Source organism: Lampetra planeri, chromosome 2 (genome assembly GCF_965212315.1).
Source record: "Lampetra planeri chromosome 2, kcLamPlan1.2.h2, whole genome shotgun sequence".
Taxonomy (NCBI): domain Eukaryota; kingdom Metazoa; phylum Chordata; class Hyperoartia; order Petromyzontiformes; family Petromyzontidae; genus Lampetra; species Lampetra planeri.
The window spans coordinates 1189427-1214569 of NC_136108.1; the positions used below are offsets into that span (position 1 = coordinate 1189427).

Genomic DNA, 25143 nt, shown 5'->3' on the forward strand with positions numbered 1-25143 from the left:
TGTACGATACGAAAGAAGTGAAACATATGCATACATGGTTCCGCAGTATCTCGGCAATGCGTCGAGCCGTGGAACGGGTGAATTGTTGCTCGCTTCAACATTCGCACACGTGTTAGAGAGGGCCTGCTGTCGGGCACGCAGGCTTCTCCCACTCTCGGCGAATCCATTTTCTGCTGCACCCGCACCCCGATCGCTGCGTGAACATTCCATCAAGAGCGTCACACGAGACTGCTCGTGCTGACCCCGGGCACATCAGTGGCAGTTCGAGAATCTGTGGCCACGGCACGGTGGATGATGATGACGCACTTAGTCCCAACATTGTGCACGTCAGTCGGTTTCTGCTAAAAGCCTTACCATTTTCCATCTTGTTGCAGTAACCTGATACACGCTAGATGTGCTGTATGATCGCTAGTTTTTATATACACACGGGTAACGATACATTGTATAGATTTATAAAGCATATGTACAATAATTAGACATTTTGGTGGAGCGGTGGTGCATCAGTTAGCGCACAAATTTTTGGACAAAAATGAAGTGCAAACAGCTCTAAATGTGGGGAAATGCTTCACTCTAGTTTGTGAGCGAACGCACGCCAGATTAAGTTCAGATGACTGCATGTGAAAACTTCGGATTTTGCGAACATCTTAATTGATAAGGACGGATACGTGGCGGTCGAATGCGAAACGTTGCGCCATTCACGTGCGTGCCTGACCTCCGGTCTCCCCCCTTCCCCGTGTCTCCCCCTCAGGCTTTCACTGCCAGATGCGAACCCTAGACAGCGGCATCGGCACCTTCCCCCCACCAGACCCCTCGGGCCGAGGTGTGGGGCGCAGCTCCTCCCGCCGCGGGGCCAAGCCCGAGTCCCACAATACCCTGCAACAGCCCCACAATGCAATGCAGTTTACCCACATCACATCTCCGGCCGCCTCTCCCGGCTCCGCTCGCCGCGTGCTGCCCCCGCCGCAGCAGCAGCAGCAGCCACGTGGCAGCTTTCAGCCGCCGTGCCAGCAGCCGGCCGCGCCCATCCACGGCCAGCCTGGGGCACCGGCGGGAGGTGGCGGCAGGGGAGCGGGCGTGAGCGGCGGCACCGCGAAGGCCAAAACGCTGGACCGGGAGACGGCGCCGGGCGTGGGGGGCGGAGGGGGCTGCGTGGGCGACGGCGCCGACAGGATGAGTCACTCGCTGTCCGACCCAAGCATGGCCGCGCGTGCCTCGAGGGCAGCGCAGAGTCGCCTGCCCAAGCCCGTCATCGCAGGTTTGTGATGGGACGGATGGACAGACAGACATTTGGACAGACGGACATGTGGATCGATAAATTGACACACAGACAGAGCGCCAGGGTGAGAAACGAGACAGACTTTCACGCAGATGAATGGACAGAAGGATGGAAAGATGGACGGACGTAATGAATGAAAATAAGTCGTGAGAAACACGGATGGAGCGATATAAAGTAACGAGAAGGGAAGAAGAAAAGGTTAAATTTGGGAATGGTGTGGAGCGGGCAGCGTGAAAGGCGGAAGAGAAAGAGAAGAGTGAAAGAGGCAACAGAAGGAGGAGTAGCAGGAGAGGGAAATGGACAGAGAAGAAGAGACATTTTATATCAAGAAATGGAGGGAAAATTTCTAGAAAAACAGATATAGGAGAGGACAAGAGAAGGAGTGGAATCGTACCGCAAAAAAACTTTATCATAGTAAGGTTATTAAAGCAAAGACACTGACAAAAATCCATCCTCTGCAGTAGGCTCCTGCAATATACATTACAGAATGTATTACCTGTAATGCTGCCATAAAACCGTTCATAGTACGCACAGTACATCTGTATGAATATTAAACCTAATGGAGCTCTCGTATATATTTCTGGCACCCTCCTCTCTTGAAACACCACGGCGTTGGAGAATACAGATTGGAAACGAAGCGATTTTCAGCACGGTTGCCGCGTGCTGTGGCATGGCACGTTTTAATTTAAATAACAGACATTTTCCTTTTCACCAAAGAAAATGCATAGCGAAATGGCAGAACACCACATAGACACCTATAGACACCCAATAAGACAGAACACCACATGTGACCACGTGTGTCCGGGTCGTTCTGCGCGTTGTCTGGCACGATGTCTGATGTTTTGCTCCACGTGCTGGGAGCTTCTTCTACTCACTCCCTGAACAAGCTTCCAGCACGTGGAACGAAACGTCAGACATTGTGCAAAACAACACGGGGTCCGACCCACAATGCATCTGGAGAGCCAAAAGTCTCTGCTGATTCTTACGAGTTTTCTCTCTCGCTGTCTCGCTCGCTCTCCGTGCGGATCGCACCGGCTCCCCTTCTGCCCATCATCACCGCGAAGTTCCCGTCAAGTTGCCGGCGGCGGCGGCGCTCGGCACAGAGCGAGCCGACGGCGGCGGCGCCGACGACGACGACGAAGAGGAGGAGGCGGTGGCCGCGCACCACGGAGCTCTGCTGCGCACGCGAGCGCCGGCATTGGGGGGCCGCTCCGCGCCGCTCGGCCTCAAGCGGCTGCCGCTCGCCATGCCGCAGGTCCGCCCACCCACCCGCCCGCCCGCTCACCTCACTCCCATAAACACTCCCCCCCGAAGCACCACGATAGCTGGTTAGCGGACATCGCCGGTGGTCATCATCGGCCATGCGGTCGCTGTGAGTAGAACGCGTTCAGGGTCAAGGTGCAGCCCTGCAATTGCCACTGTTCGCCGCAGGGGCCTCCACTCGAGGAAGTCCAGAGAAAGAGACAGAGAGAGAGGGTAATTTGGTCTACTCTTTCACGCTAGCCAGACGTCTAGGAAGAAGCAGAAGTATGCACACTTCATCCCACTAGTAGCGTATGCATTTATGCTACTGCATGGACAGAGGCGCGGTGGGGGGTCGAATCAAACCGGCGACCCCCGGATCACTAGCCCAGGGTGCCAACCATTACCGCACTGCGGCACCTCGGTCCGAGTAACTGTGGCCAAACGGCATGGCCGTGCCGTCGCGTGACCGAGCTGTGTCAAGCCGGTGAAGGCCCCCTGTAATTGTTTACCTGTGTATTTGATGAGCAGCGAATTGATCTGCAGAGCGCATGCACGTGGTGATCACGTGACCTCTGCCCGTGCTATGATTGGAGGTTGCTGTCCACGTTGCCCACACGGGCCAGGAGCGATCAGATCTGTTCAAGCTTGGGCAATGAAAGTGTATTTACAGTAGAAAACGGCGCGCTAATTGTTGCTGGTGACGGCCGCCAACGATCGTTGCCATAAACCGTCTCCCGAGCATCGTGACTTTCAACGCGCCTCTCACCTCACCGGCAGCAGCTGGGAGACGTTCGATTTCAGGGGTCAGCCTTTTAGACCCGGCCTCCACTTCAGGGCCGTGCGCCGGCAGCAACGTTATCGAAACGCGAGCACCATCTGCTTATTTGCATCGCCGTGAAAGATCCCGGGACATCGGTCCCAGTTGTCGGCCAACGCGTGCCAGGGTGCCGGAAAGCCAAATGTTAAAGAATTACTCACAATTACCAAATTGCCAGATTGCCTTATACCGAGTGCCTGCCAGAAGCAGATGGTGCCGATTTGAGCTGAGAGAGCTACTCGTTGCCACAGATTCTAAGACATAACCGCGAGGCTCGTGGATAATAGTGGATTGATGTTTTTGATGGTGGCGGTCGTGGTGATGATGATGATGATGATCATTTTGATAACGATCATGATGATGATGGAGTATAATATGGAGTTGAACTAGCTGGTTTTGTCATTAAATATCTGCCACATGGCCACACATCATACTCTGTACCATCATCTATCCTGATAAAAGCCAAATAGGCAGTCACCTTCAACTTACCAGTCGTTGAGCAGCAGCAGCAGCAGCATCAATAAATCATTCGTTTAGATGCAGGGATGCAGGTAAGGGACACGGAAACAGCGCTCTTCCTGCAAGAAAGACTCAGGGGGGGAGGTGGGGGGGGCAAGGGGGGGGGGGTAACAAAAAGCACAAGACTACAATCATGATTGCCACAATTAATAATTAGAAATGTCAATTTTACAGCGATAACACTCAAAGAAAAATCTGGCCAATATCGCTACCCTGACAAAAAACGGCAGCCCACGTGACCTCTCTGCCCATTGTTGTTGATGATGGAGACAATGATCAGCATGTTATTGTAAAAAATGGGATCAGATAAACATTTGCCAATGACGAGAGAGTGAGGCCCATAATCTAAAGCAGAATAAATGAAAAAAACGCGACAAAGCCACGTTGCAAAAAATATAAAACACCCGCCGGAGAAATGTCTCATTGACAAGTAATTAAATATCTGGAGCACGGGCGGTCTGTTGTTGAGTGATAAATGTCTGCCGGTAGCCAACGAATAGCGGCGCTTTGGCAAGCAAACTGTTTAAGCAGTCGGTGCCCAATGAATTCTCACGCCAGTGAAGCATGAGCCACGTGTTTGTTTTTTTTACTCTCGAGTGACCACCTGCTCCATCGACACAGATGTAAGAAGTTTGCTCCGTCTTGACCAGCCAACACACATTTTTATAATTGCAAAAAAAAATTGCATAGCTTCTTGGGGCATGCTTCTTTGTCTGGCTTGAGGAACACACGCTGCAAGTAATTCTCTCCAGATATCGATGCGCCCCTTTAAATCAGGTGAGAGTCTATTGCGATTCCAACTTCTCCGTCTCGAGGTTTTCTGAACCCATCGTCGCAAAGTGCTCTGCGCAGCACTCGCCCATGGAGCTGATCGCTCGTAGTTGGCACCTTGTCCGGAGAAGGGCGATTTCAGGGTCTTCAACACTTGTCAGCAGCAGGCAACACACTTTGATGACAGTAGTACTTTTACTTGTTCAATATCAACAAACTCTTAATATCCTCGTATTGTTTTTGTACTGCGTTGTTACATGTGGTCGCATGTAGATGCCATATGTATCCAAATCGTGTAACTTGGTGGTGGGGTAAAGTGTGGCTTCACGAATTCTGTCTACGTGTTTACTACCGAGTCACCAAGAATGCACCAGATATCATTGGATTTCAGAAGCTTAGCAGAGTTGAGCCTGGTAAACACGGAGACGGGTGACCACCACCAGGGCTTGCCAGGTGCTGTAGGCATGGTGTGGCCAGAACATAGCAGTGCTCTGGGTGCCACCTCGTATACACCGTGGCAGTGGGTTTTCTCCGAGTCCCGATACAGCAGTGGCACCCCGCCCCCCCCCAAAGAAAAAAAGTGAAAGTGTCTCGAGAATGGGCAGGACTTTGTCTGGCTCGCGACGCAGAGCGGGGCCTGGGGTGCATCCGCCGTCGTCGTTGTGTGCGAGTATCAGCTCACTCCGTTCATCGTCACGATTCACACCGCTACGCGCACGCGCGGGGGAAGCGCGCGTGTGAGCCTCGCTGCCCTTCGGTCGTTCTCCAACAGCAGTTGTGTGACTAATGCAGGCCGGCGAAGGGGCGACATGCGCCTCCCGCGCGCGTGTCCGTGTCATTTGGAGAGAACGCGGCGCTCGCGCTGCCGCGGTCGTATTCGCGTTGTTAGTCGAGCCCCGCGTGGGGAATATACACACGGCGTAACGGATTACGGAGCCTGCCAAATTTCCACCTGATACGACACCGTCTTCACCCATTACGCCTCCTCCACCGAGCGTCGTCCCCATCGTTTCGTCCGATAAAACTCGCGTAGTAATTGCGGTGATGATGCCCCGCGTTTACGCGCGACGACAGCTAGAGCGCCCAAGCGTGAACCGGCCACGTGCACGGGGAAAACGCTCGAAGCTGTTTCGCGTAGGTCAGGGGGCGGGGCGGCATGCGACGCGGCACACGCGGCGGGGGTTCCGCGGTTCGAGTCGAGTGGCCGCCCTGGTAACTACCGCGGGCGTGTTCACCCGAGATAAATACGCCGCTTCCCAGTGGACGTTAAATATCCCGCAGCGACATTGGCTGAGTTGGAATACGCATCGCAATGGTCACCCCCTCCTCCCGCCAAAAATACTTGGCAGGACTATCCTGAATAAAAGTCATGAGACTCTACGAAGCTTTCCTGAGTAAAACAAGTGTAATGATAATAATGAAAGATAATAAATAGATTCAAGAATCCATTGCTGTACTCCCATCTTCTGGCCACCTCACAGCCCAAGCCTCTCACACACGGATTTTCAAGGTCGTTTTCCATTCGAGTAGTAGCCATGCTCAAATCTGCTTAGATTTTGAAATCTCATGAGATCTGAGAGCACATTCAGAGTTGTTTTGTCATGATCAAATGTGATGGAGCTTAAGCGGTCTCTGAAAGCACGGCCCTTCGTCCGGAGGAAGGGCTAGGAGCTTTGGACGAACTGCCGTGAAGCTCGGCTTAAAGTCCTTAACAATTACAACATACAAAGGCAAAGATCCCCCGTGTAGCCTTAACACACTTTTTGGGCAAGTGCTGTTAGCGAGCACCTATGGAGGCAGGCGCCACACGAGGGGGTGGGTGGCCAGCACCATGCCCGCCTGCCCGCTGTTGTCTTCCCAGTGGCGATATTTACACATCGCACCAACTACTCATTTGAGGCTGAGTCGGCATAGGGGAGGCCCAGAGCTGGTTCAGATAATAGTCACTGGTGTTGGCCGTGAGCGGGTATCGAACTCGGGTCGCCGGGTTTGTAGTGCAGCGCACTAACCGCTGCTACGTTGTACAACAACTGCCATTCACTACTAAGTGGCGATTACGTCACCACGGTGCCTGTGCCAGGCTATGTGCACGTTGATGCCACGTGAAGTGTCGAACGCCCGCTGGCAGGAGGTCACAGGGCAGACCCAGGTGCCATGGGTCGACTGACTGAGATGGCTGGCCGATGCACCACCTGTGCCCCCTACAGTGCCAACTTGCTATGTTTTAGCTGCTCGGTGCTCCGCCCGCTGTTGTGAGCATCGCTCACAACAGCGGGCGTACAACGTACACACGCGCTCACACACACACATTTTACGTCATTCAGATGCACAGCAATCAAAGATGCTAATTAAAATTAACAAGGCCACACATCTCGACTGGCACTGCGTGGCTTAAACAATGATCTGCTTGAATCCCTCCCTCCTGATCTGGCACTTAACCTTCGACCTTTCTCCCCCACCTCCAACCCTCGACCGCCGGCTCTGCACCGTTCGCGTCGCCCACAGCAGGAGCTGGCGCTGCCCGACGTCTTCCTGACGGAGAGCAGCAGCGGCAGCAGCAGCAGCAGCGAGGACGAGAGCGAGGAGGGGGGTGTGGTGATGCCACGTCCCCTGGGCGCCCCTTCCACCGACATTTACGCCAAACTGCAGAGGGCCAACCGAGGTGAGGCCCGGGGATGGTGGGGGGTAGAGGAGGGGGGGCGTACCTTCCCAACCCATGACTCGGCAAACACGCCCATGTGTTCAAATTACTCGGGGTTGAACTTGGCACGCTGTCCGAGTGGTCAGTATGTGCCGAGTCCTGCACTTGTGCTGCACAGTAAATTACCAAAACGGATTTTCACATTGAGGTTATTACCGACTTCCATTCCCAGCCACGGTTGTCATCGATATGTGGACCGGTTCTTGCCTCCTCCTTTTCGTCCCACACTTTAACCCAACTGAATTAACCAGCGTGGTGAAGTATGGTCGTACGATTCTAATTGTTAACAAAGTAACTGACCACCGCAGTAGGGGGTGTCAGGTTAACGGAATGACTGATTGCATCGCAAGCACCGCACGCCACGTGCACGCGCAGATAACCGCACGCGCCGTTCGCACCTTCACCGCGTTATTTTTCCGTGTGGTTGAGTGAATTAAAAAAATAAAATACTCGTCGTGTCAAGCAGTCATCCTTTTCAGATCAAAGACTATTTCATATATTATTTATGAACACATTCCTTCGGCGGTTATTAAAACATTAAATCCACAACACATTGTTAGGACCGTGAAAATGTGCAACGTCAAAGTCGACGTGTGCAGTGGCGCCGTGCGCTAAATCCGTGAGCGCTGTGGAGCCATTGATATCAACGCTTGGGCACCGTGTCACCCGCACAGCATGTGGACTCCTAGTGCCCTGCAAGAATTTTCGAGCAGCCCTTGCCATAATTCTCGAAGCTTAGCGAAACGTAACATGATTATTGTTTTCATCTTGCGTGAATAATGCAAAAGTACCGCTTACTTTCGAGGTTTTATTCCATAATAAATTGTCAAAAAATAAATCGGATCTTCAGTAGAAGCATGCACCACCGTGAACTTCACCTTGAGCGAAAGTTTGGAGCCTCATTTTACGTGCGATGGGGACGATGTTGGAAGCACCATCCAGGTGCGTTCCGCGTGCAAACTGGAGCGGCAACGCTCGCGCTGGCACGGCCGGTTTATGGTGACAGCGGGAATCGTAAGGCCGGCTACGCACACCGTGGGAAATCTTGCGCTTCATTCGGAACGGCCGGTAACACGTTGGCTGTGGGCAACTGCTTTGTGGAGATGGCACGTGCACCGTAGAACGCCGTGCTCAATTCGCACGTGTTGGCAAGGGGCGCTACATTTAATTTGGGAAATGCAGTAACTATTTATTTTGATCACTGAAAATATCATGGCATCATCTCTTGAGTTTTTTCCACCACGCCTATTGTTTTCCTCCATTTATGCTCCACCCCGCCTTCTAAATTCTCTCTCACTTTTCTCCGTGTTCCCGTCTTATTTTCTAAGCTCTGCCTCGCCTCTTCTTATCGTCCTCATTATCCCCTCTTTTCTCCCTTCTTGCGTCCCTCTGAATGGCCCCGCTACCTCTCTTGTCCGTCACGCACATCCTCGTGCTGTCCGTGTGCCGCAGTCATGAGGAAACATCTGGTGCTGCCCGCCTGCGCCCCGCCGGCTCCCATCTCCCTGGCGGACGCCTTCCACCACGGCTCGTACCAGCGTGCTCCCTGCCGCCCCTTCGGCGAGCGCACCACCATCGTGCCCTTTGACCTTCTCATGGAGGGCGAGGAGGAGGAGGAAGAGGATGACGAGGAGGGGGAGGTAAGGATGAGCTCATTGTGTCGGCCCTCGCAGCCCTCCCTCCGGGCGGTGTCCTCGACGCAGACTTGGCGTTGACACCGCCGTGCTGCCGCGTGATTTGTCGCCGCGCGAGCTCTTGTCTTTTGTTTTTTGTTTTGTCGCTGCTTTTGATGGGACTTTGCAGCAATGTTCGTTGTATACAAATAAATCGTGGGAGGAAAGGACTCTTCTTTCACCAGCATCTCCCATGCTGACATCACCCCTCCCCCCCCCCGCCCCCCCTTGTGGCCTTGTTCAGCTGGAAGCCACCTCTCTCACATTTGTCTCGCTTTAACCGTAATTTCCCGTCGTTGCTGTAAGCCATGAGTATTGTTTTTCCATCCATCCACCGCCGTTTGTCACGATGTAAAGTTTACATCCACATTCGCAGGTTTTTTTGTTCGTATTCATTTTCATCACACCTCTCTCTATTATTCCCAGATAATTTGACCAGAAGCCCATATTTGCAAACCCATATCTCGTGGACGTAAACATCTACGTGTGCACATGCAACGATGGCGGCAGTAAAACAATTGGGAGAATGCTTTTGTGTCCGTTCACTCGAACACTTTCGCCAACCCTGGGGTCTAATTTTGTTTTCAGTGCAGACGCCGCTCGCGTCGATCCGTGCGCCCGTGCTCTTCCCCGCGTGCGAGCGCGTGTGCCATTTTCCACTGAGCAGAAAATTGCGGTGGAATCGAGAGCTGTTGTGATCGCCGGATTCACAAGGCTCTGACAAGTTAATGCTGCCAGGAGGGCATTTGTATAAAAGAGGGGGGGGTTGTAGGGGCCGGGGGGGGGGGGCGTTTGCTGCTAATGCGTTTGGCGCTCGCTCAGGGAACCTGCGCTCCTCGCAGTAATCAGTATCCGTTATCCAGGGGGCCGGCAAAATGGGTTCGGAGAGCAGGGAATCAGCTTGGGTAAATATTTAACGTCGGGATAATGAGCCTGCGACTGACACCGGCATCAGTCGTGCTCTTGGGCAGGGGGCAGGGCTGGCCGTGGGGGGGGGGGGTGTGTGGGGTGAGGGGGGTGGGGAGGGAGCCTCTCCCATCTGTGCCCCTTGTCCAGGATCGCAGCCTTTAATAAATTCGGCTATTGCTTTCCTCGGCTGTCCCGAGGCTTGGCCGATTTGTGAAAGCGGCGTCGCAGGTTTCTGTGTCGTTTTTGCCGGGGGTGGGGGAGGAGGGAGGTTCGGTCGATGAGTGGTGAGAGAGAGGGTGGCGGCGGTGCCGGCTGGAGATGGGTAGAGGAAGAAACAATAATAATTATGACTTCAGTTGAAAGATTGGGAGGTGAATCGCACCGCGGGATTCCGCTTGCCACCGTTACGCGGCCCGGGCATTGTGCGGTGCGGTTGCAAGGAGAGACGCCTGGCCCCATCAGACACTCGCTGGGAGCGCCTGAGCAGGACAAGGCCAGGAAGGAAGGACTGGGTGGTGGGTCTTAATAATAATAATGCTGTGACACACTTTCTTGTGTCGGATAAAAGAGAACCGTCCAGGGTATTTGTCATTTACCGCTCTCGTGATCGACCCGAGCGCGGTGTCAGCGTCGGCGTGGGTTTTATAGGCTTATGTGATCACGTCGAGACTGCTGAAGGTTCGAAAGCTGCACACTCGCCAGACTAACGCGCGCAGGTGCTCCATCGCAGCGTGCCAGGTGCAACCGCTTTCATTGCGCGCAGTTGATGGAGCACAGCGCCTGAAGCTGACTTTGTAAACATGGGAAAACTTAACGGTGGCATCTGGAACAGACTGCGAGTCAGTGAGTTGCATCGATGTGTTTTGCGTGTAGAGTGTGGAGTGAGTTAGTACATTGCATGGGAGGCAGGGGATGTGAATAGTGAGTTAGTATTTTGTCTGGAAGTGGTGCGGTGTATGGAGCAGAGTGAGATATCGGTCCTGTTGAATCCGTTCCGTTGGACTTGTGCACCGATCTACACCCAGAAAGGAACCAAGGCATCATCGTTTTGAAATCAGAAGATGCTCTCAAGAAACTGAAGCCGCAGACATCACCCGGTATGGTTGATCTTGACGAATGGATCAACCAGCATGCCATGGCATCTTTACCACCTGCCAAAGACCCATGGGACCCCAGGAGCTTTCCAGTGGCTTGGGCAAAGTCAATTATAAGAGCCTTTTACAATAGAAGGGCGACCTCAAACTTCGGTGAAATCAGAATGCTTTTGGTGTAATTGTACACACAGAATCGTCTGGACGCGCATAAAAGCACGGGCAGACTTTCAATGGGGACCTGTGGAGGCCGCTGGCTGAGCGCTTCCTCCACCCGACACAGATTGACGGACTGGTCAACGTCGTCGTCGGTTTCAACAAAGCCCTGATGAACACGGTTTGGCATGCCGGCACGATATGTGCCTCGGGGCAAGACGGTGCACCTGCAAGGCACCCGGTGCGCTCACTCGCCAAGAGCCATTACGGCCGAGGTGTCGTCTCTCCAGGCCTCGTCCATCTGCTCCGAGTGCGCGTGGCCGGCCAAGTTCTACCCACGGGGCCCTTTTTGCATGAAGACGATTAATTGAAGGGTAAAGCCTTTTCGTCTTTTTAGTTATTTTTTTAATCGGCAAAGTTCGTATCTTTAACTGATGAGAAAATGTATCACAGCAGAAACATTTAATGCAGGCCGAAAACAAATAGACGGCACACACACAAATATGTGTACAGGAGCTCTCGGCCTTATCTAGACCACCAACTCAAAAGAACTGCATGTGTGGCCATTTTAATGTTTAGACCAGGAACTCAGAGGCATATGGCAGCGGTTAATGTTCCTGACGGTGCTGTACTGAGGAGTCATAGTGAGGATGAAACTGGTGCCTGTTGTTGGGATGGCCACATTTCCTCACCTCTTTGAGTTGGTGCTTCTGAATGACAAAATGTCAACACGTTCAGTTCTTTTGAGCTGGTGGTCTGATTAAGACCGAGAGTTTTTGTACACGGCAATGCTGCACAGCTTTGAGTGTAGCTGCTTCTACTTCTGCTTGGCGATGGGTCGGAACGCTTGCCAATATACCACGAGCGTCGGACCTTCATACGTGCAGTTCACGGGCGCCGCGGTGGCGAGATGTTAACTCCCTCGCCTGGTATGCAGAAGGTTGTGGGTTCGATCCCGACCCTAATGCCTCCACATTTAGAATCAACGAGCGTTTACAGTATTTTGGCTGCAATAAATTTGCACGTGATAATCCACTTCGTTGAGCCATCAATTGTGATAGCTCAACTTTGTACATTTTGTCAAATTAAAAAAATTGTTTCGTCTACTTTTCAAGTCGGCAGTACGGTCCTTGGATTCTGGAAGGAGAAACAAAGGAATCGTTATCAACTAAAACCAAAATGTACACGTCATTTAAATTTTGAAAATTACATCCTGAACAGGTTTCACATTGCAGGCATCTCGGAGAGTTCACTTGACCCAAATAGCGCGTAGGCCACGTGTGCTCCCCACAGCTGGCAATTTTTGAACACTTGTCGGAATTCACGTTGTGGGCTTACGAGCAAACCGCACCTGCTGCCTGATAACACCATCGCGCTCCACAGCTGTGAAGCTTTGACACTAATAAGGTAGAAAGTGAAGTATGGCACACTTTCAAAACTAAGCGCCTAAACGTCTTCCTCAATATCATTTGGTGTGTGCTCACGTAACCAATAACGTTGCAGCCCGCGCCCCAAGGACTGAAGGCTGTACCATGTTGCTCTGTCACGGACGGCACAACACAGGCTTGGCATAAGCTGCAGGGGACATCGGTCAATGTCGCTTTTGAAGGCACCGGCGTCAATTTCAAATCGGCCACCTTCGTTGGCGCACAATCACGGCTGTGTCGGGCAGAATTGGAGCCGCTGATTGTGCGGAGCGCTCTCGAGTCGCAGCTGGACAAAACGGGGACAATGTGTCGGGACGCAGAGCGGCCCTCGGCTGATTGAGCAGCCGGACGCTGATTTCGGTCGACAAAGAAGGTCACCGTCCAGTGGGGAGCAGACTCCGGTTGCCATTTTAACATCGTTGCATTACCGCGACAAAACCCTCTTTTTGCCAACGTGTGGATTTGCGCCGAGCGAACGAGGCCGCGTGAATGATGGCGGCGGGCGCCGGAGCAGACGGCTCCATCGCGGCCGGTGTTTGCTGTTTAATCAAAGCCAAGAGGGCGGCGAAGCGTTGAGGGGGAGGCGGGGGACGAGGCCTCTCAAGGCTCCCGCGTGGCGGAGCGCCGCGCCGCCGCGCTCCGCCACGGAATCCCGCGCTGGGTTGGAATGGGGCGGCCGTTCATCATCGCCGATCTGATTAGGCTGACGGCTCGCACGAACGGGGAGCCGGCGGCATCGCACGACCCGCCTGTCCGCCCGCGCCGCGTTGCGACGCGCGCCGGAGCCGAACGCGAGCGCGCGTTGCTGCCGAGCGGATCCGCGATGCGGAAGAGTGGCGGCACGCGAGCCTCGTGCCCGCTAGTGGTGCGGTGCGTGCCCTCGTTAGACTTGTGTTTTACGCAGCTCTCTAGTTATGTGTTTGTGCGTGTGCATTACGACGATTCTATTTTCCAGATAAAGCCAACTAGGCTATGAGCTCTTTTTCAGAGGCGACCTGGTCGCACATAATAGCCCATCGAAGTGGCTTTCATTATGATGTGTCGGAATTTATAGTGGGAGCCAAATAATCTAAATGCCTGTTGATTCTAGATGTGGAAGGCAAATTCGGAGGACCCGGAGAAATATCCATGTGAGAGGAGACGCAAACTCCAAATATACAGGCAACAGGGTCGAGATCGAACTGACGACCTCCTGCAGAGCAGGCGAGGGAGCCACACGCGGTGCAATGTTCCTAAAATCTCCGCAAGGAACTTCACTGATCCCTGAGTCTTGTTGTCAGTTACCAACACTACCTGGAGTAACTTTCCTTGTGTAGAGTCAAGTCAGGGCTCATTCTTGCCAGAATAAGCCGAATAACTATGGTGTTGATGATGCGCTATGTAAGAGCTTTGGTTTTCCATATAGATGCAAAAATATGATCAGAATTATGGGAGTTTATGAATATCTAAACTATCCTTTCCTTCCTCTAAAGTTGAGTTAGGAGATCGGAATAAGTGCCATCCCATCTAATGTGTAGGATGGAATGGCGCCACTTTGTGTCAAAATATGATTGCATCTCAAGGCGATGCAAACTATTCTGCAAGCGTATCCTGCTTGATTCACACAGTCTTGTTATCCAGACGGCAGAGTGGTGGCGAAGCGAGAGGGATGGTGATGGGTAGAGGAGCACCCGTGCCTCGCAACATAAAAGGGCCTGGGTGTTCGGGCTCCAGACGTTTGTGTGGAGTTTGTATGTTCACTCCGTGCTCTACGTGGGTTTCCTGTGGATTCTCTGGTTTCCTATATTGCAAAAAGAAACCTACAACGTAACTGGTGTCTCCGAAACATCCTAATAATGCAAAATGACTCATGGGCTCACTGGCAGAAAAATTGCCGCCGACGACAACTTGACAGGAACCTCCTGAAAGAGCCTTGAGACTCTGGGAGACTTTCCTGATTAAACAAGCGTAATAGTAGTGACAATCACAGCAGCCCAGGTTCAATCCCCATCCCCATGATGCTTGCCACACGAAGTCAAAGAGGTGCCAGGCAAACAGCACATATACATTGGTGTGTATACGTGTCGCTGTGATATTTTTCAAATCCAGCCTGTTTACTTTTTCTCGAGGTGCAAAGGTCAACAAATTATAGCTGCGAACTTGCATTTCTGCAGGCGGAAAAAGAAGAACAGAGCTCCGTGGATGCTGTGCGTGTTTTTGTAATGCGCATGTTGTGTGTATTCCATTCCACACTGAATATTATCACAGCTGCACGATGTGAGTGTTCAAAAGAGAAAAAAATCTAAAGAAAGAAACAACAACAAAAAACATACTGTGAAAGATTTAATAGGGGTCTTCAATATTTATTTTGACAGAGAAATATATCAGCCCGAGTTGTCCCTGCGGTATTGGCTTGCTGTTTGCTATCTCTTGAGTTATGAGACCTTTGACAGAGTAGATCACAGCCCGGCTGTAACTCTGAGACGTTGGAACTTTTTTGCCTGGAACAAACACGGTTTGCACAGCCCACATGCGAAATCGAGTGATCCCGCTCATGTTTCGTTTCCTGAACGCGAAGGAGTTGCTGTGTTTCATAATTGCTTTTTGGGTCAGATTGGGTTATTAAAGTGTCGTGTCGTACAATCCATCCTTCACCCGACGCGATCAATTAATAACGTTGCCATGTCAACAAACGTGCCAATGTATCCGTGTTGGAGAGCGACATACACAACAATTATGATAACCAGGAGGGAAGCGTACGACATAACACTTTGCGCAATACTCTCATCAATTATGAATCGTAATTTTGTTTGCAACAGCTCACGTCCTAAAACTCGCCGCTGTGTTCCGCGGATTTGGGTGAGGACATGGATAACAATTCTACAACCGCGGAGACACCGTGTGTACACGTGTCTTGTCAGCTTGTTAATTAAAGGAACGAATGTGCGATACCGCCGTTGGCACGCAAATAGCTCAACTCAACACACTCGTCAACAACACTGCCCTGAAGTGGGAATATTTAATAATAACAAGAACAAGTGATGCTTTGTAAAATGGCTCTTGTAGCAGAGAATACAAAGAGGTTGTGTCTGGATAAGCGCTGGAGATTGCGTTGTAATGGTGGGGCCCGCTCAGCGTGCGTGTTGGCTCAATGAGCTCTGCATGTGAATTCGTTTTTTTTAAAGCTGAGCAGCCTCGACAATGCGTGTTGCCCGCATCACGCAGAGCTTCGCTCTCTCACGTCGGCATGCCCCCAGCGTGTCATGCCGGCAACGGGGCCCTCGGTGTGCCGGCAACGGCCATCGGTATGCCGGCAATGGCCCTCGGTGTGCCGGGCGCGACGGTGGCGTGCTTCGTGCACGAGCTCCGCACGTGCCGAGTGAAGAGAGGAGGTTAGCGCGGCGATGGGGCGGTGGAGAGAGAGGGGGAGTTTGGGGGGTGCACGGGGGGGGGGGGTGGATGGGGGGTGACGGCAGGACAAGACAAATTGAAAATGTAACCTTGGTTCTTCTGTAACCATCTTTTTATATCGGCCTAAAAGGATCTGCAATTTCAGCTTGAATCCGTCGGCAGTGAGTTCTGAATAAATTTATAATGAGCGGACCCAGCCGATATGAGTGGCGATAAGGAAAGCACATCCTTCCCCGGGGAAGGGAGGTGCGCATGTGTGCGTGTGTGCAAGGTCCTGCGAGTGTGCGTGCGTATGCATGCGTGAGTGCATGCGCGAGTGTGTGCGCGCGAGTGTGTGTGCGAGTGTGTGCGAGCGTGCGCGCTCGAGTGTGTGCCAGTGTGCGAGTGTGCGTGCGAGCGCGAGGGACATTGTTCCTCTCCCGACCGACCGCTCGCTCACCGTTCGCCCCTTTGCCCTATGCCTCCTTCCTCTCTTCAGCCAAATTCCTCATTATCGGCTCACAAAGCAAGCGCAGGGAGGAGCTGCATTACTCGATTCTCTTGGGGGGAGCGGGCTGGGGGGGCGGAGGGGGGGGGGTAGCAGAGGGGGAAGGGTGGGATCACCAGAGACCCAGGATTCTGGCTGCACTGCCGGGGGATTCATTCTTGATTGGGTTCGGTGCACGGATTGAAAATTAACATCCAGAGTCCGTAAAACGAAACCTTCCGTCTGTGGAAGAGTGAGGAAGTTATTAGCCAGCGACTGTGCGACATTCCCCGAAGATTGTCGGCCGTGTGCCCATTGTAGCTCGCACACCATTCCGCTGCTCTTGCCAGCGATACCGAGATGATGATGATGATGCAGAGACGTTGAGCTCTGGTCACGAGGGAAAGCTTTCTTTAATCATTTTGTGTTGGTGGGAGGGAATCGCAATCCACATTCTGCTTTTAATTACGAGCAGCCTAACCTTTCGCAGTTAACGTTGTCTCAATTTCCGTGTCACTTCTGGGAGTCTCTCTCTTGCTATTTGTTTTGAGCGCGTGTCGTGAGTGATCGAAGGGGAGGGGGGGGGGAAGCTAAGGATGAGGGTTATCTTTTTTCCGTCTTTTTCTTTTTTGGCCAGCAGCGTTGCAAACTTTTACGCGTGCAAAATTATTTCCCCGCAAAATGTAATCCTGAATGATTCTTTCAGAGTCGGAGTGTGGATAATTGTAGCCATGTGAGTGTTCCCACTGCACAGGTATTGTAATTACTTTATTTTTGTGATGAAAATGTAATTTTACAACTGTCTGGTAGACACTGGTGGCAACAGTAACACGTTCACACCATTAACGTAAATATTAAATATTCATCTCACTAAGGCTGTCTTCGGGTGTATATATATGTAACTTTGTGCCGTTGTGCATTTATGTGCGCGCATGTCTGTGCATGTGGCTGTAAGTGTGTATCTTGTCTCAGAAGGTTGTATCTGTCTCAGATACACACATACAGCGGCCGGGTGTGGTGCTGGCCACCCATCCCCTCGTGTGCCGTGTCAGCCTTCATCGGTGCTATTCGATAACAGCACTTACTCCAATAGTCTGTTAAGGCTATACGGGGGATGTTTATCTTTGTAGTTCCATGGATTTTTCTCCAGGTCCTCTCACATTCAGAAACACGCTTTGAGAGTATTTGGTTGCTATAAATTTCCACGAGATAAGCCACTTCGTTGGGCGATCATTTGTGGTCAGATCGCTTCCGAAAAAAAGATACTATATAGCTTAACAGGCCTTACCTGGTAAAATACCAATCATTAGTTAATAGCTGCGTATGTGTCTGTACGCGATAGATAGACGGAGACGAAACGCAAATTGGCATTCGGTTCTCATGCCACCACCCCGTGCCGGACGCTCATTAATCTCTCTCCGCCTCTCCAGGGCGACGGCGGGGGCCAGCGAGCCACGGCCGGCCCCGACGGCGCGTTCCCGCAGCAGCAGCAGCGGCGGCGGCGCCACGTGGCGGCGGTGCCGGGGGCCTTCACGCCGGCGGCGCTCGGGCCGGGCGGCGTCGTCCGCTCGCCGCGGGGCCCGGCGACGACGCCCAAGGACGGCGGCGGCGAGAGCGAGGATCGCGCGGGCGACGACGCGTCCTTCGCGTCCGGCAAGGCGACGGGGGACAACGTGGAGTCGCTGAGCGACTCTCTCTACGACTCCTTCTCGTCCACGGCCAGCCAGCTGTCCAACGAGGCGTGAGGGAGACGCCGGAGCGCACGACGAGCCGCACGACGCTGCCAGCCCCCGGGAAACCTCGCCTCGCGATCGGAGCGGGACCTCGCGATGAGCGGACGCCAACGATGGCTCGTGTGGTCGAAATGGTTTTGGAAGAACATTTTCTAGGATCGCGAGATTTTTTTAATCATCTGAAAGAAAAAAAACGTCTCGACGCTCGAAAATGGTTCCACGTCGAGAATGTGTCGATGAGCGTTTGATATGATTCGCCAGTTTTCGATATTTTTTTTCTACTTCCCTGAGAGCAGACGGCGGGATTGGACCATCTCGCACCCAACGCTGTTACGCGAGAAGTTTGGCGCCGTTTAACTGCACCATTTCCCCTTTATCGCGGCAGTAAAAGGCATATCAATATATCCATGCGTTATTAAATACTTATCTTCATGGAAACTTTTTTAAATTTAACCACCCCAAAAAAATGTGTTTTACATTTTTAAAACCATTTGGAATAATTCATCGAACGGCGGACACACACACACCCGCGCACGTGCGCTGCGTGAACATCGCCTCTGCCGTGTGACTGAGGCGACAGGGTCGCGATACGGGGGGGGGGAGGGGGGCGGCTCTCGGCGCCGTCGCTTGAGCCACCGTGCGGACGTGTAAATTATTTCGGTGTTATTGGTGCTAGGGGCACTTCTGTGCCGCGATGGCGCCGTCGCCACGCGGAAGGAGCGGCCCGAAATCTGCTGCCAGAGTCGCGGAACCGGCGGTGAAATCCTTCACCACCCCCCCCCCTCGCGACGCGCAAAAAACCAAACGCCTGCCTGCAGCACTTCCTGCCCTCCCACTTGAAAAGATTAAGAGAAAAGGAACCTCTGAGGACATCTGTTTACATGTGTAAGAAGAATGATGTTTTTTGTACACGGTTTAAATGTTTCGAGCACAGGGACACGACACTACTGGGAACCGACTCCTCCGAGGTCGCCGAGGTGCACGGCTCGGCGTGGCGGCCACGTGCGTCGTCTTCAGCGCTGCGAATCTTCTCCGAGGATTCTGTGAAGAATTTCGCGGATCCGGTTGAGCCGCCTCGTGGGGAAGCGGAGCTGTGCGCAACAGCGACGCACGAATCTGTTTGCACAAATCAAGCGCCGTTTTTATAACCGGATGAGAACACAATGAAGATTCAATGTTTCTCTTGTCATGGAGATGCTGTTGCTCCCACCCCACTCCCCATCCCAAGCAAAGTATTTATATAAGAAGATTTTGAGCAGATTCTGCATTCAGGTGAACTCTGCCCCCTTTACCTCTGCCCGGGATGGATCGGCGTCATCCCCTTCGACTCTCGGCGCGTCTCGCGACGTCGAGAATTCTCGGCGTCGGCTCCTCGCTCACCTTTCATGCCGCGTAAAAACAGAGCAAGCGGCGCGTCACGGCAACGCTGACGGGGGTTTTTTTCTAGCGTGCGGTGTATATTGTAAGCATAGTCTTGATGCTTCCACGATGTAAGGAACGTGTACATATTGTCCTCTGTTAGGTGGTCGATCGGTCCGCCCCTGTGCGTGCGTGCGAGCCTCTTGTTTGGATGGACTTTGTTTTGCTCCCGAAGCTCCCTCCGCCTGTGCTCCCTGACGAAACGGAGCGACGTGTCGAGCCGAAGCCTGTGTCAGGAGAGAGAGGGGGGGGGAGACGTCGAGGGAGTGAGGAAAGAGAGAGCGAGAGAGGGCGTCGTGTGAGATTGGCGGTCGACAGCTCCGTTCGTGAATACCGACCTGCGCCGCGTGTTATAAGACGCGTCAACTCCTGCCAGGGTTGACCCGCCAACTTCGTACCAGTATTCTGCGCATTTCAAAACAAAAGTATGACATTTAATAAACATTTCTTCACGCACAAACACGCACACACACAAACTCGCATAAAGGCAAAACGAAAAAAACGAAAAACACTGGCATCGGATGTAATTTCTTTCTATAGTGTGCAAATATTTATCTAAACCTTTTGTACATGTACTTGTAAAGTAGCTGAGTCTATTTTCTTCAGAACGCACTTCTCTCCCGACGCTTTGTTTTGCCGTAGGGCGTGGACGCGTTTGGACATCGCCCCCCCCCCCTCTGGCCACGCCCCCCCCCCCTGGCCAAGCCCCCCACGCCTCCCAGGCCCCCCACGCTCCCCATGCCCTCCACGCTCCCCACGCCCCTCGCTACTCCCCCGCACGCGGCGTTGAGGGGAGGGGGGTACCCTCGTCATTTTCCTCCGTTCAGTGCAATCTCATAGGGTTGGGATCGTCTCTTGTTCTGCCTGTTTGAGTTTGGTGTCAAGTTTCGTGTAATTAATAAAGTACGCCATGAGACAGCTGGTGCTGTGACTATAGCTTCCTCTCCTTGTACTTGTGTATGAATATGACTACGAGTCATTGTTTTACATCTCCCGGGGTGTGTAGATGTCGATGCCCACACACACGTGTATACGATCGAATCCTGCTGGGGTCCCCAACCTCGTGAGAGCTCGCAAGCTAATCAGGCCTGAGCCTGCTCACTGCTTGAATTGGGAGGCGGCCTGTAGGCTTCTGCTGAGAGGTCACCAGGCTCCAGCAGGATTAGTCATGGATTCTTTAATCCATCTGTGCGGAGCTGACGCGCCAAGTGGGTTTTATCCGGGCACTTCAGTTTGCTCCCAAAAGCAAATTATTCATGTAATTTGGTCAAATGTCCCGATGCAGGAACCTCCTGAAAGAGTCTTGAGACTCGGTGAGGTTTTGCTGGGTAAAGGCAGGGAATTATTTATCTCTATCGTTCTGCCCGCTGCCATTCACCTTTAATTTCACGGTCTTCCATATGATGTTCCAGAAAATTCTAATATATATGGATATGATTAGATTCGTGCATATATAGTATCGTACATTAGTACACATTGTTCTTCAATCGTGTATCACATGTTGAAATGTAATACACTGATTTCCATTGCCTATGCATACAGGCTGTAGGCGTGCGACAAGCATTGGTTTTGCTTTGGTGAAATGCGTGGCTTATTGCTCATCGAGAAACGAGGCACGGAGAGACGTATGCTCGGAATGATACCGAGAGGGAAGAGCAACGCGCGGATCGGAGAACGACCACAAAGGAGAGACGTCATGTTCACTGTTAGGACACGTCGCTAGAGCGTTGACCATGAGACGAGATCGCCAACTGAATAGCGGTTCAAGGTGAGAATGCGCCCGGGAGGAGGAGGATGTTCTTCCCCTTGAGAGGGATCGATGGGATGCAGGAGCCAGAGATAGATTGTGGATCCATAATACAGGGGGGGGGGGTAAGATCGCGTAAATATAAATGTGTCGTTAAATCCGCCACCACCCGACACAGCCGTTTGGTAAGGTTTGTCACTTAAACAGAACATGCCAATGCATTACTAGTAGAGAGCACCGGTGTGTTGGAGAGCAAATTCTAAAGATTGTGGAATCGCAGGACTTCGAGGGATTGCAGCGGCGTGTGGCGGCCTTCACCCAGCAGTGCATCGACGGCGGTCCATGGTGACTGCTCATTGAGTTGAGAGGCACTTTCTCAAGCAGACGGTACAACCATTCACAGCATTGCACTCCCCTGATTTGTGGAGTGCCGATTATCATCATCACTGTGGGCACAGCCTATCAGTACGCCTCCCACCCCAGCCTTTGTTTTGTCAATATCAGCCGTAATAATAACGCGTGGACTTTGTCATTCCCCTGCTGGATGCGGGCCTCTCCATGCTGTGTCGGCTCTGGGTGTTGTTTGACCATCCTCCACCACAGTGGTGAGTGCTGGTGTGGTGAAAGAGGAGGGCCGTGTCCAATTCAGAAATCGCTTCCACTGACGTCACCCGCAATTGTGCCACGGCAAAGCCAGAACTTAGTTTTTTAAAATAATTTAAATATATGGGAACATGCATACAGACGTGAAAATAATGCGTATTTTATTACGATAGAATCACATTACGTGGATATCATATCTTATCAGCTGGATTTATTGCGCACTGCATTCAGAGAGGATACAAACTCTTGACGTATTTTATTTCAGTCACATCCGTTTATGCGCGACGTGCAAGTGTTATTGGACTTGATAATGATGAACACTTGACAAATGAGACCGGCAGATTGCCCCGGCGTTAGAAGAGAAACACCGCACACGAGTTGGCGGGGAGGGAGGGAGGGAGGTTGCCACCAAGCGTGCAACGTTCACCTCTCGCGCGCGTCTCTCCATCAGCAGCGCGTGCGGTGGCTCTGCGCGCCAGAACATGAAGAGCGGATAGGAACCGACCAGAGATGTGTACGTTGAACCTCTTTCGCATCCCCGGACGTGGCCAACCTCGTTGCGTGGGGTGGGGGGGGGAGCAAACTAAACACGAGAAGCAATTCAAAGAAATTGAGTTTTCAATTGAGAAAAGAAGACGTGGCAAGCGGCTTTGGCGCGAAGCACACCGACTCGCCAAACGACAGGACGCTCTTTAAGACCATAACGACGTTGTTTCACGTCCAATGAATCCATCGGGGAGGGCGTCTCAAACTTCGGGCGCGCTGCGCCAGGCCGCGTCGCGGCTTTTCACGCCGAACGAATCCTTCGCGCGGAGAAGATGAGCGTGGCTTCGTGTTGAGATTTCGCACGTGACACTCGACGATAAATGTTTTTACGCACACATTTCACGTGCGTGTTTTCGGATGGTGTAACAAAAAAACGTTCGAAAACGATTCGAGGCAAAGCATCGACAGCGAGCGTCACGGACTCGTCGTTATGACGCGTGCACAACGCCGTGTTTACACGTATCACTTATCACGTAACACTTCTTGTAAATTACGTATCGATTCTTCATTACGGAGCGTTCGTCCGTGGCAATAAGCCGTTTAAATGACTGCTTATATCCCTCGCATTACCGTCTATGGATTTTCACATGTTTTGCATGCCTTTTATTGCTGAATCTCAGGGCCCTCGTCGAATTAGAGGCTTGGCATCGGCAGGCCCGCACCTGCCTGTCAAGGTCAGCTACCTGCAGGGTGCAGCAGCAGTCGTTGGCAAACTCCTAAACCTGGCGAGCCGAGGTCGATCCTCAGCCAAGGCTAACATCAGCGGCGAAATGTGTCGGGACCGGTCCTGGACTCTTTCCGCCCTTCACCAACCCGCAGTGGCCAGGATGGTGAAGTATGGTCAGCCAACCGCCACCACCGCCACGGTGCCAGGGGCGCCCTTCATCCAGCAGGGAGCCAACAAAAGGGCTGTTATGTATTCTACGTTGCATGTCATTACACTTTACCTCTACAAATGGTGTCGAGGAGCTGTTAGTAATTGAAGCTCTGTACAGCACACTAAAATTAGAATGATGATTACTCTTTATATTTTTATTTTACCAGATAAGGCTCACTGAGCTCTTATAGCCCTTTTTCATAAGCGACCTGGCCACAAATGATAGCTCAACGAAGTGACTTATCGTGTCAACATTTGCAGCAGCCAAATAATACTTTAAACGCATGTTTCTAAATATGGAGGGATAACACGGAGGACCCCGAGAAAAATCCACGCGACCACAGGGAGAACACGCAAACACCAAATATACAGCAGCAGGCGTCAGGGTCGGGATCGAACTCACGACCTCCTTGTATACCAGGCGAGGTAGTTAACATCTCCTAGCCACCGTGGGACCGCTATTGTTGTTGTTGTTGTTCTCGTACACAGCTTGCACGCGCATGGCTGATCTCCCTCTGGACAGAGGCGCGGCGTCCCAATGGCCTCTAACACGGTTCAAGCGGAGGAATCAACGCCGGCCATTGATTTATCGACAAAATAAGTGCATTGATGTTTGCATTACCGCGTTGAAAAATTAAGCGAACGGACATTAATAACGTTGAGTGTGCGTGTGCATGTATAACGCAGTTACAGATGGTTGGCATGATGTGCACACAGTGCATCACGAAATGTATAACAATTGGGCAAACAAGATGGTCCATGGGCCAAACCAGACATGTGCACCACCTAGGGTAGCATATTTGTAGCAGTCCGGACGTACTGTATTTATATGGGCAATATTTGATAACCCACTCATTCCAAGGATTATCACATCACTCACTGGAATTGGCCACACGCATCAATTGCAACCGCTAAAGTTATGCCACCCCTGGTGGCACCGACAAGTGAAATATATTTTCTGGGGCTCATTGACCAAGAGAACGACGGAGTGCTGCTGAGAAGCTGACGATGGTCGTGAAAAGCAGCGTACACAAGTGCCCGAGGACGAACGTTTTCAACCATTGCTCCGACCAAATGACGTGGATCAGAAGCAGGGGGCACTGACAAAGACGATGCCACCACATCTGAAAGTTGCACAGCGAAGCGTGGAGAGAGAGAGGTGCTCAGCATTACACTCAAGGTTGTGATTGAGAGTCGATGGCCAGGACTGGTAATGAAATGGCAGCCACAAGGGTGACCCACCGTGGAGATGGAGCGATGCAATCGGCTCGCGTGGAAGTCAGATGGCTTGTGACGTACAGTCAAGCAAGGCACGGTTATGCCGTGTGGTGGCCTCCATCCAACAGTGGATATGCAATGGATCATGATGATTGTATATAACTAAGTCTATCGAATACGATTATTATCATTGCACGATATGCATATTGGCGTGATACACGCTGTCCTCTCTATCGGCTCATGTAAATACAAATGTTTCAACCCATCGGCCGATTGGCTTTCCAGACCAAGATTATAATTTGTTTCAGCGAGTCACACTCTGGACCGGCTCCAACCTTCTGGACCCCATCAGCAGAATCAGGCTTGTTAAAGAAATGCTGCTGGGTTGCCAGATGTGGTGGGCAGGATCATTGCCTCTAAACAATGGGGGCTCTGTTCGACTCACATTTTTAATATTGTATACAAGCTCAAAGTGGGCAAAAGAATGTGTATTTGTATGAGGACATACACAAGGGAGGCCTGTAAATGTGTGTTATAATGTACCACGGCAAGGCGTAAT

At 52.1% G+C, this 25143-nt stretch overlaps 1 protein-coding gene across 1 annotated transcript in view; it reads left to right on the forward strand.

Annotated features, from left to right (window-relative positions):
• The window catches only part of NCKAP5 (NCK associated protein 5), a 259865-nt gene extending 239587 nt beyond the window's left edge, over positions 1–20278 (forward strand). Inside the window, exons 17-21 of the mRNA XM_078603791.1 lie at positions 749–1255; positions 2341–2531; positions 7134–7290; positions 8782–8969; positions 17872–20278. Of these exons, the coding sequence (XP_078459917.1) occupies positions 749–1255; positions 2341–2531; positions 7134–7290; positions 8782–8969; positions 17872–18186 (1358 nt within the window). The 3' untranslated portion in view covers positions 18187–20278. The remainder of the gene's footprint in view (positions 1–748; positions 1256–2340; positions 2532–7133; positions 7291–8781; positions 8970–17871) is intronic.
• Positions 20279–25143: the final 4865 nt, after the last annotated feature.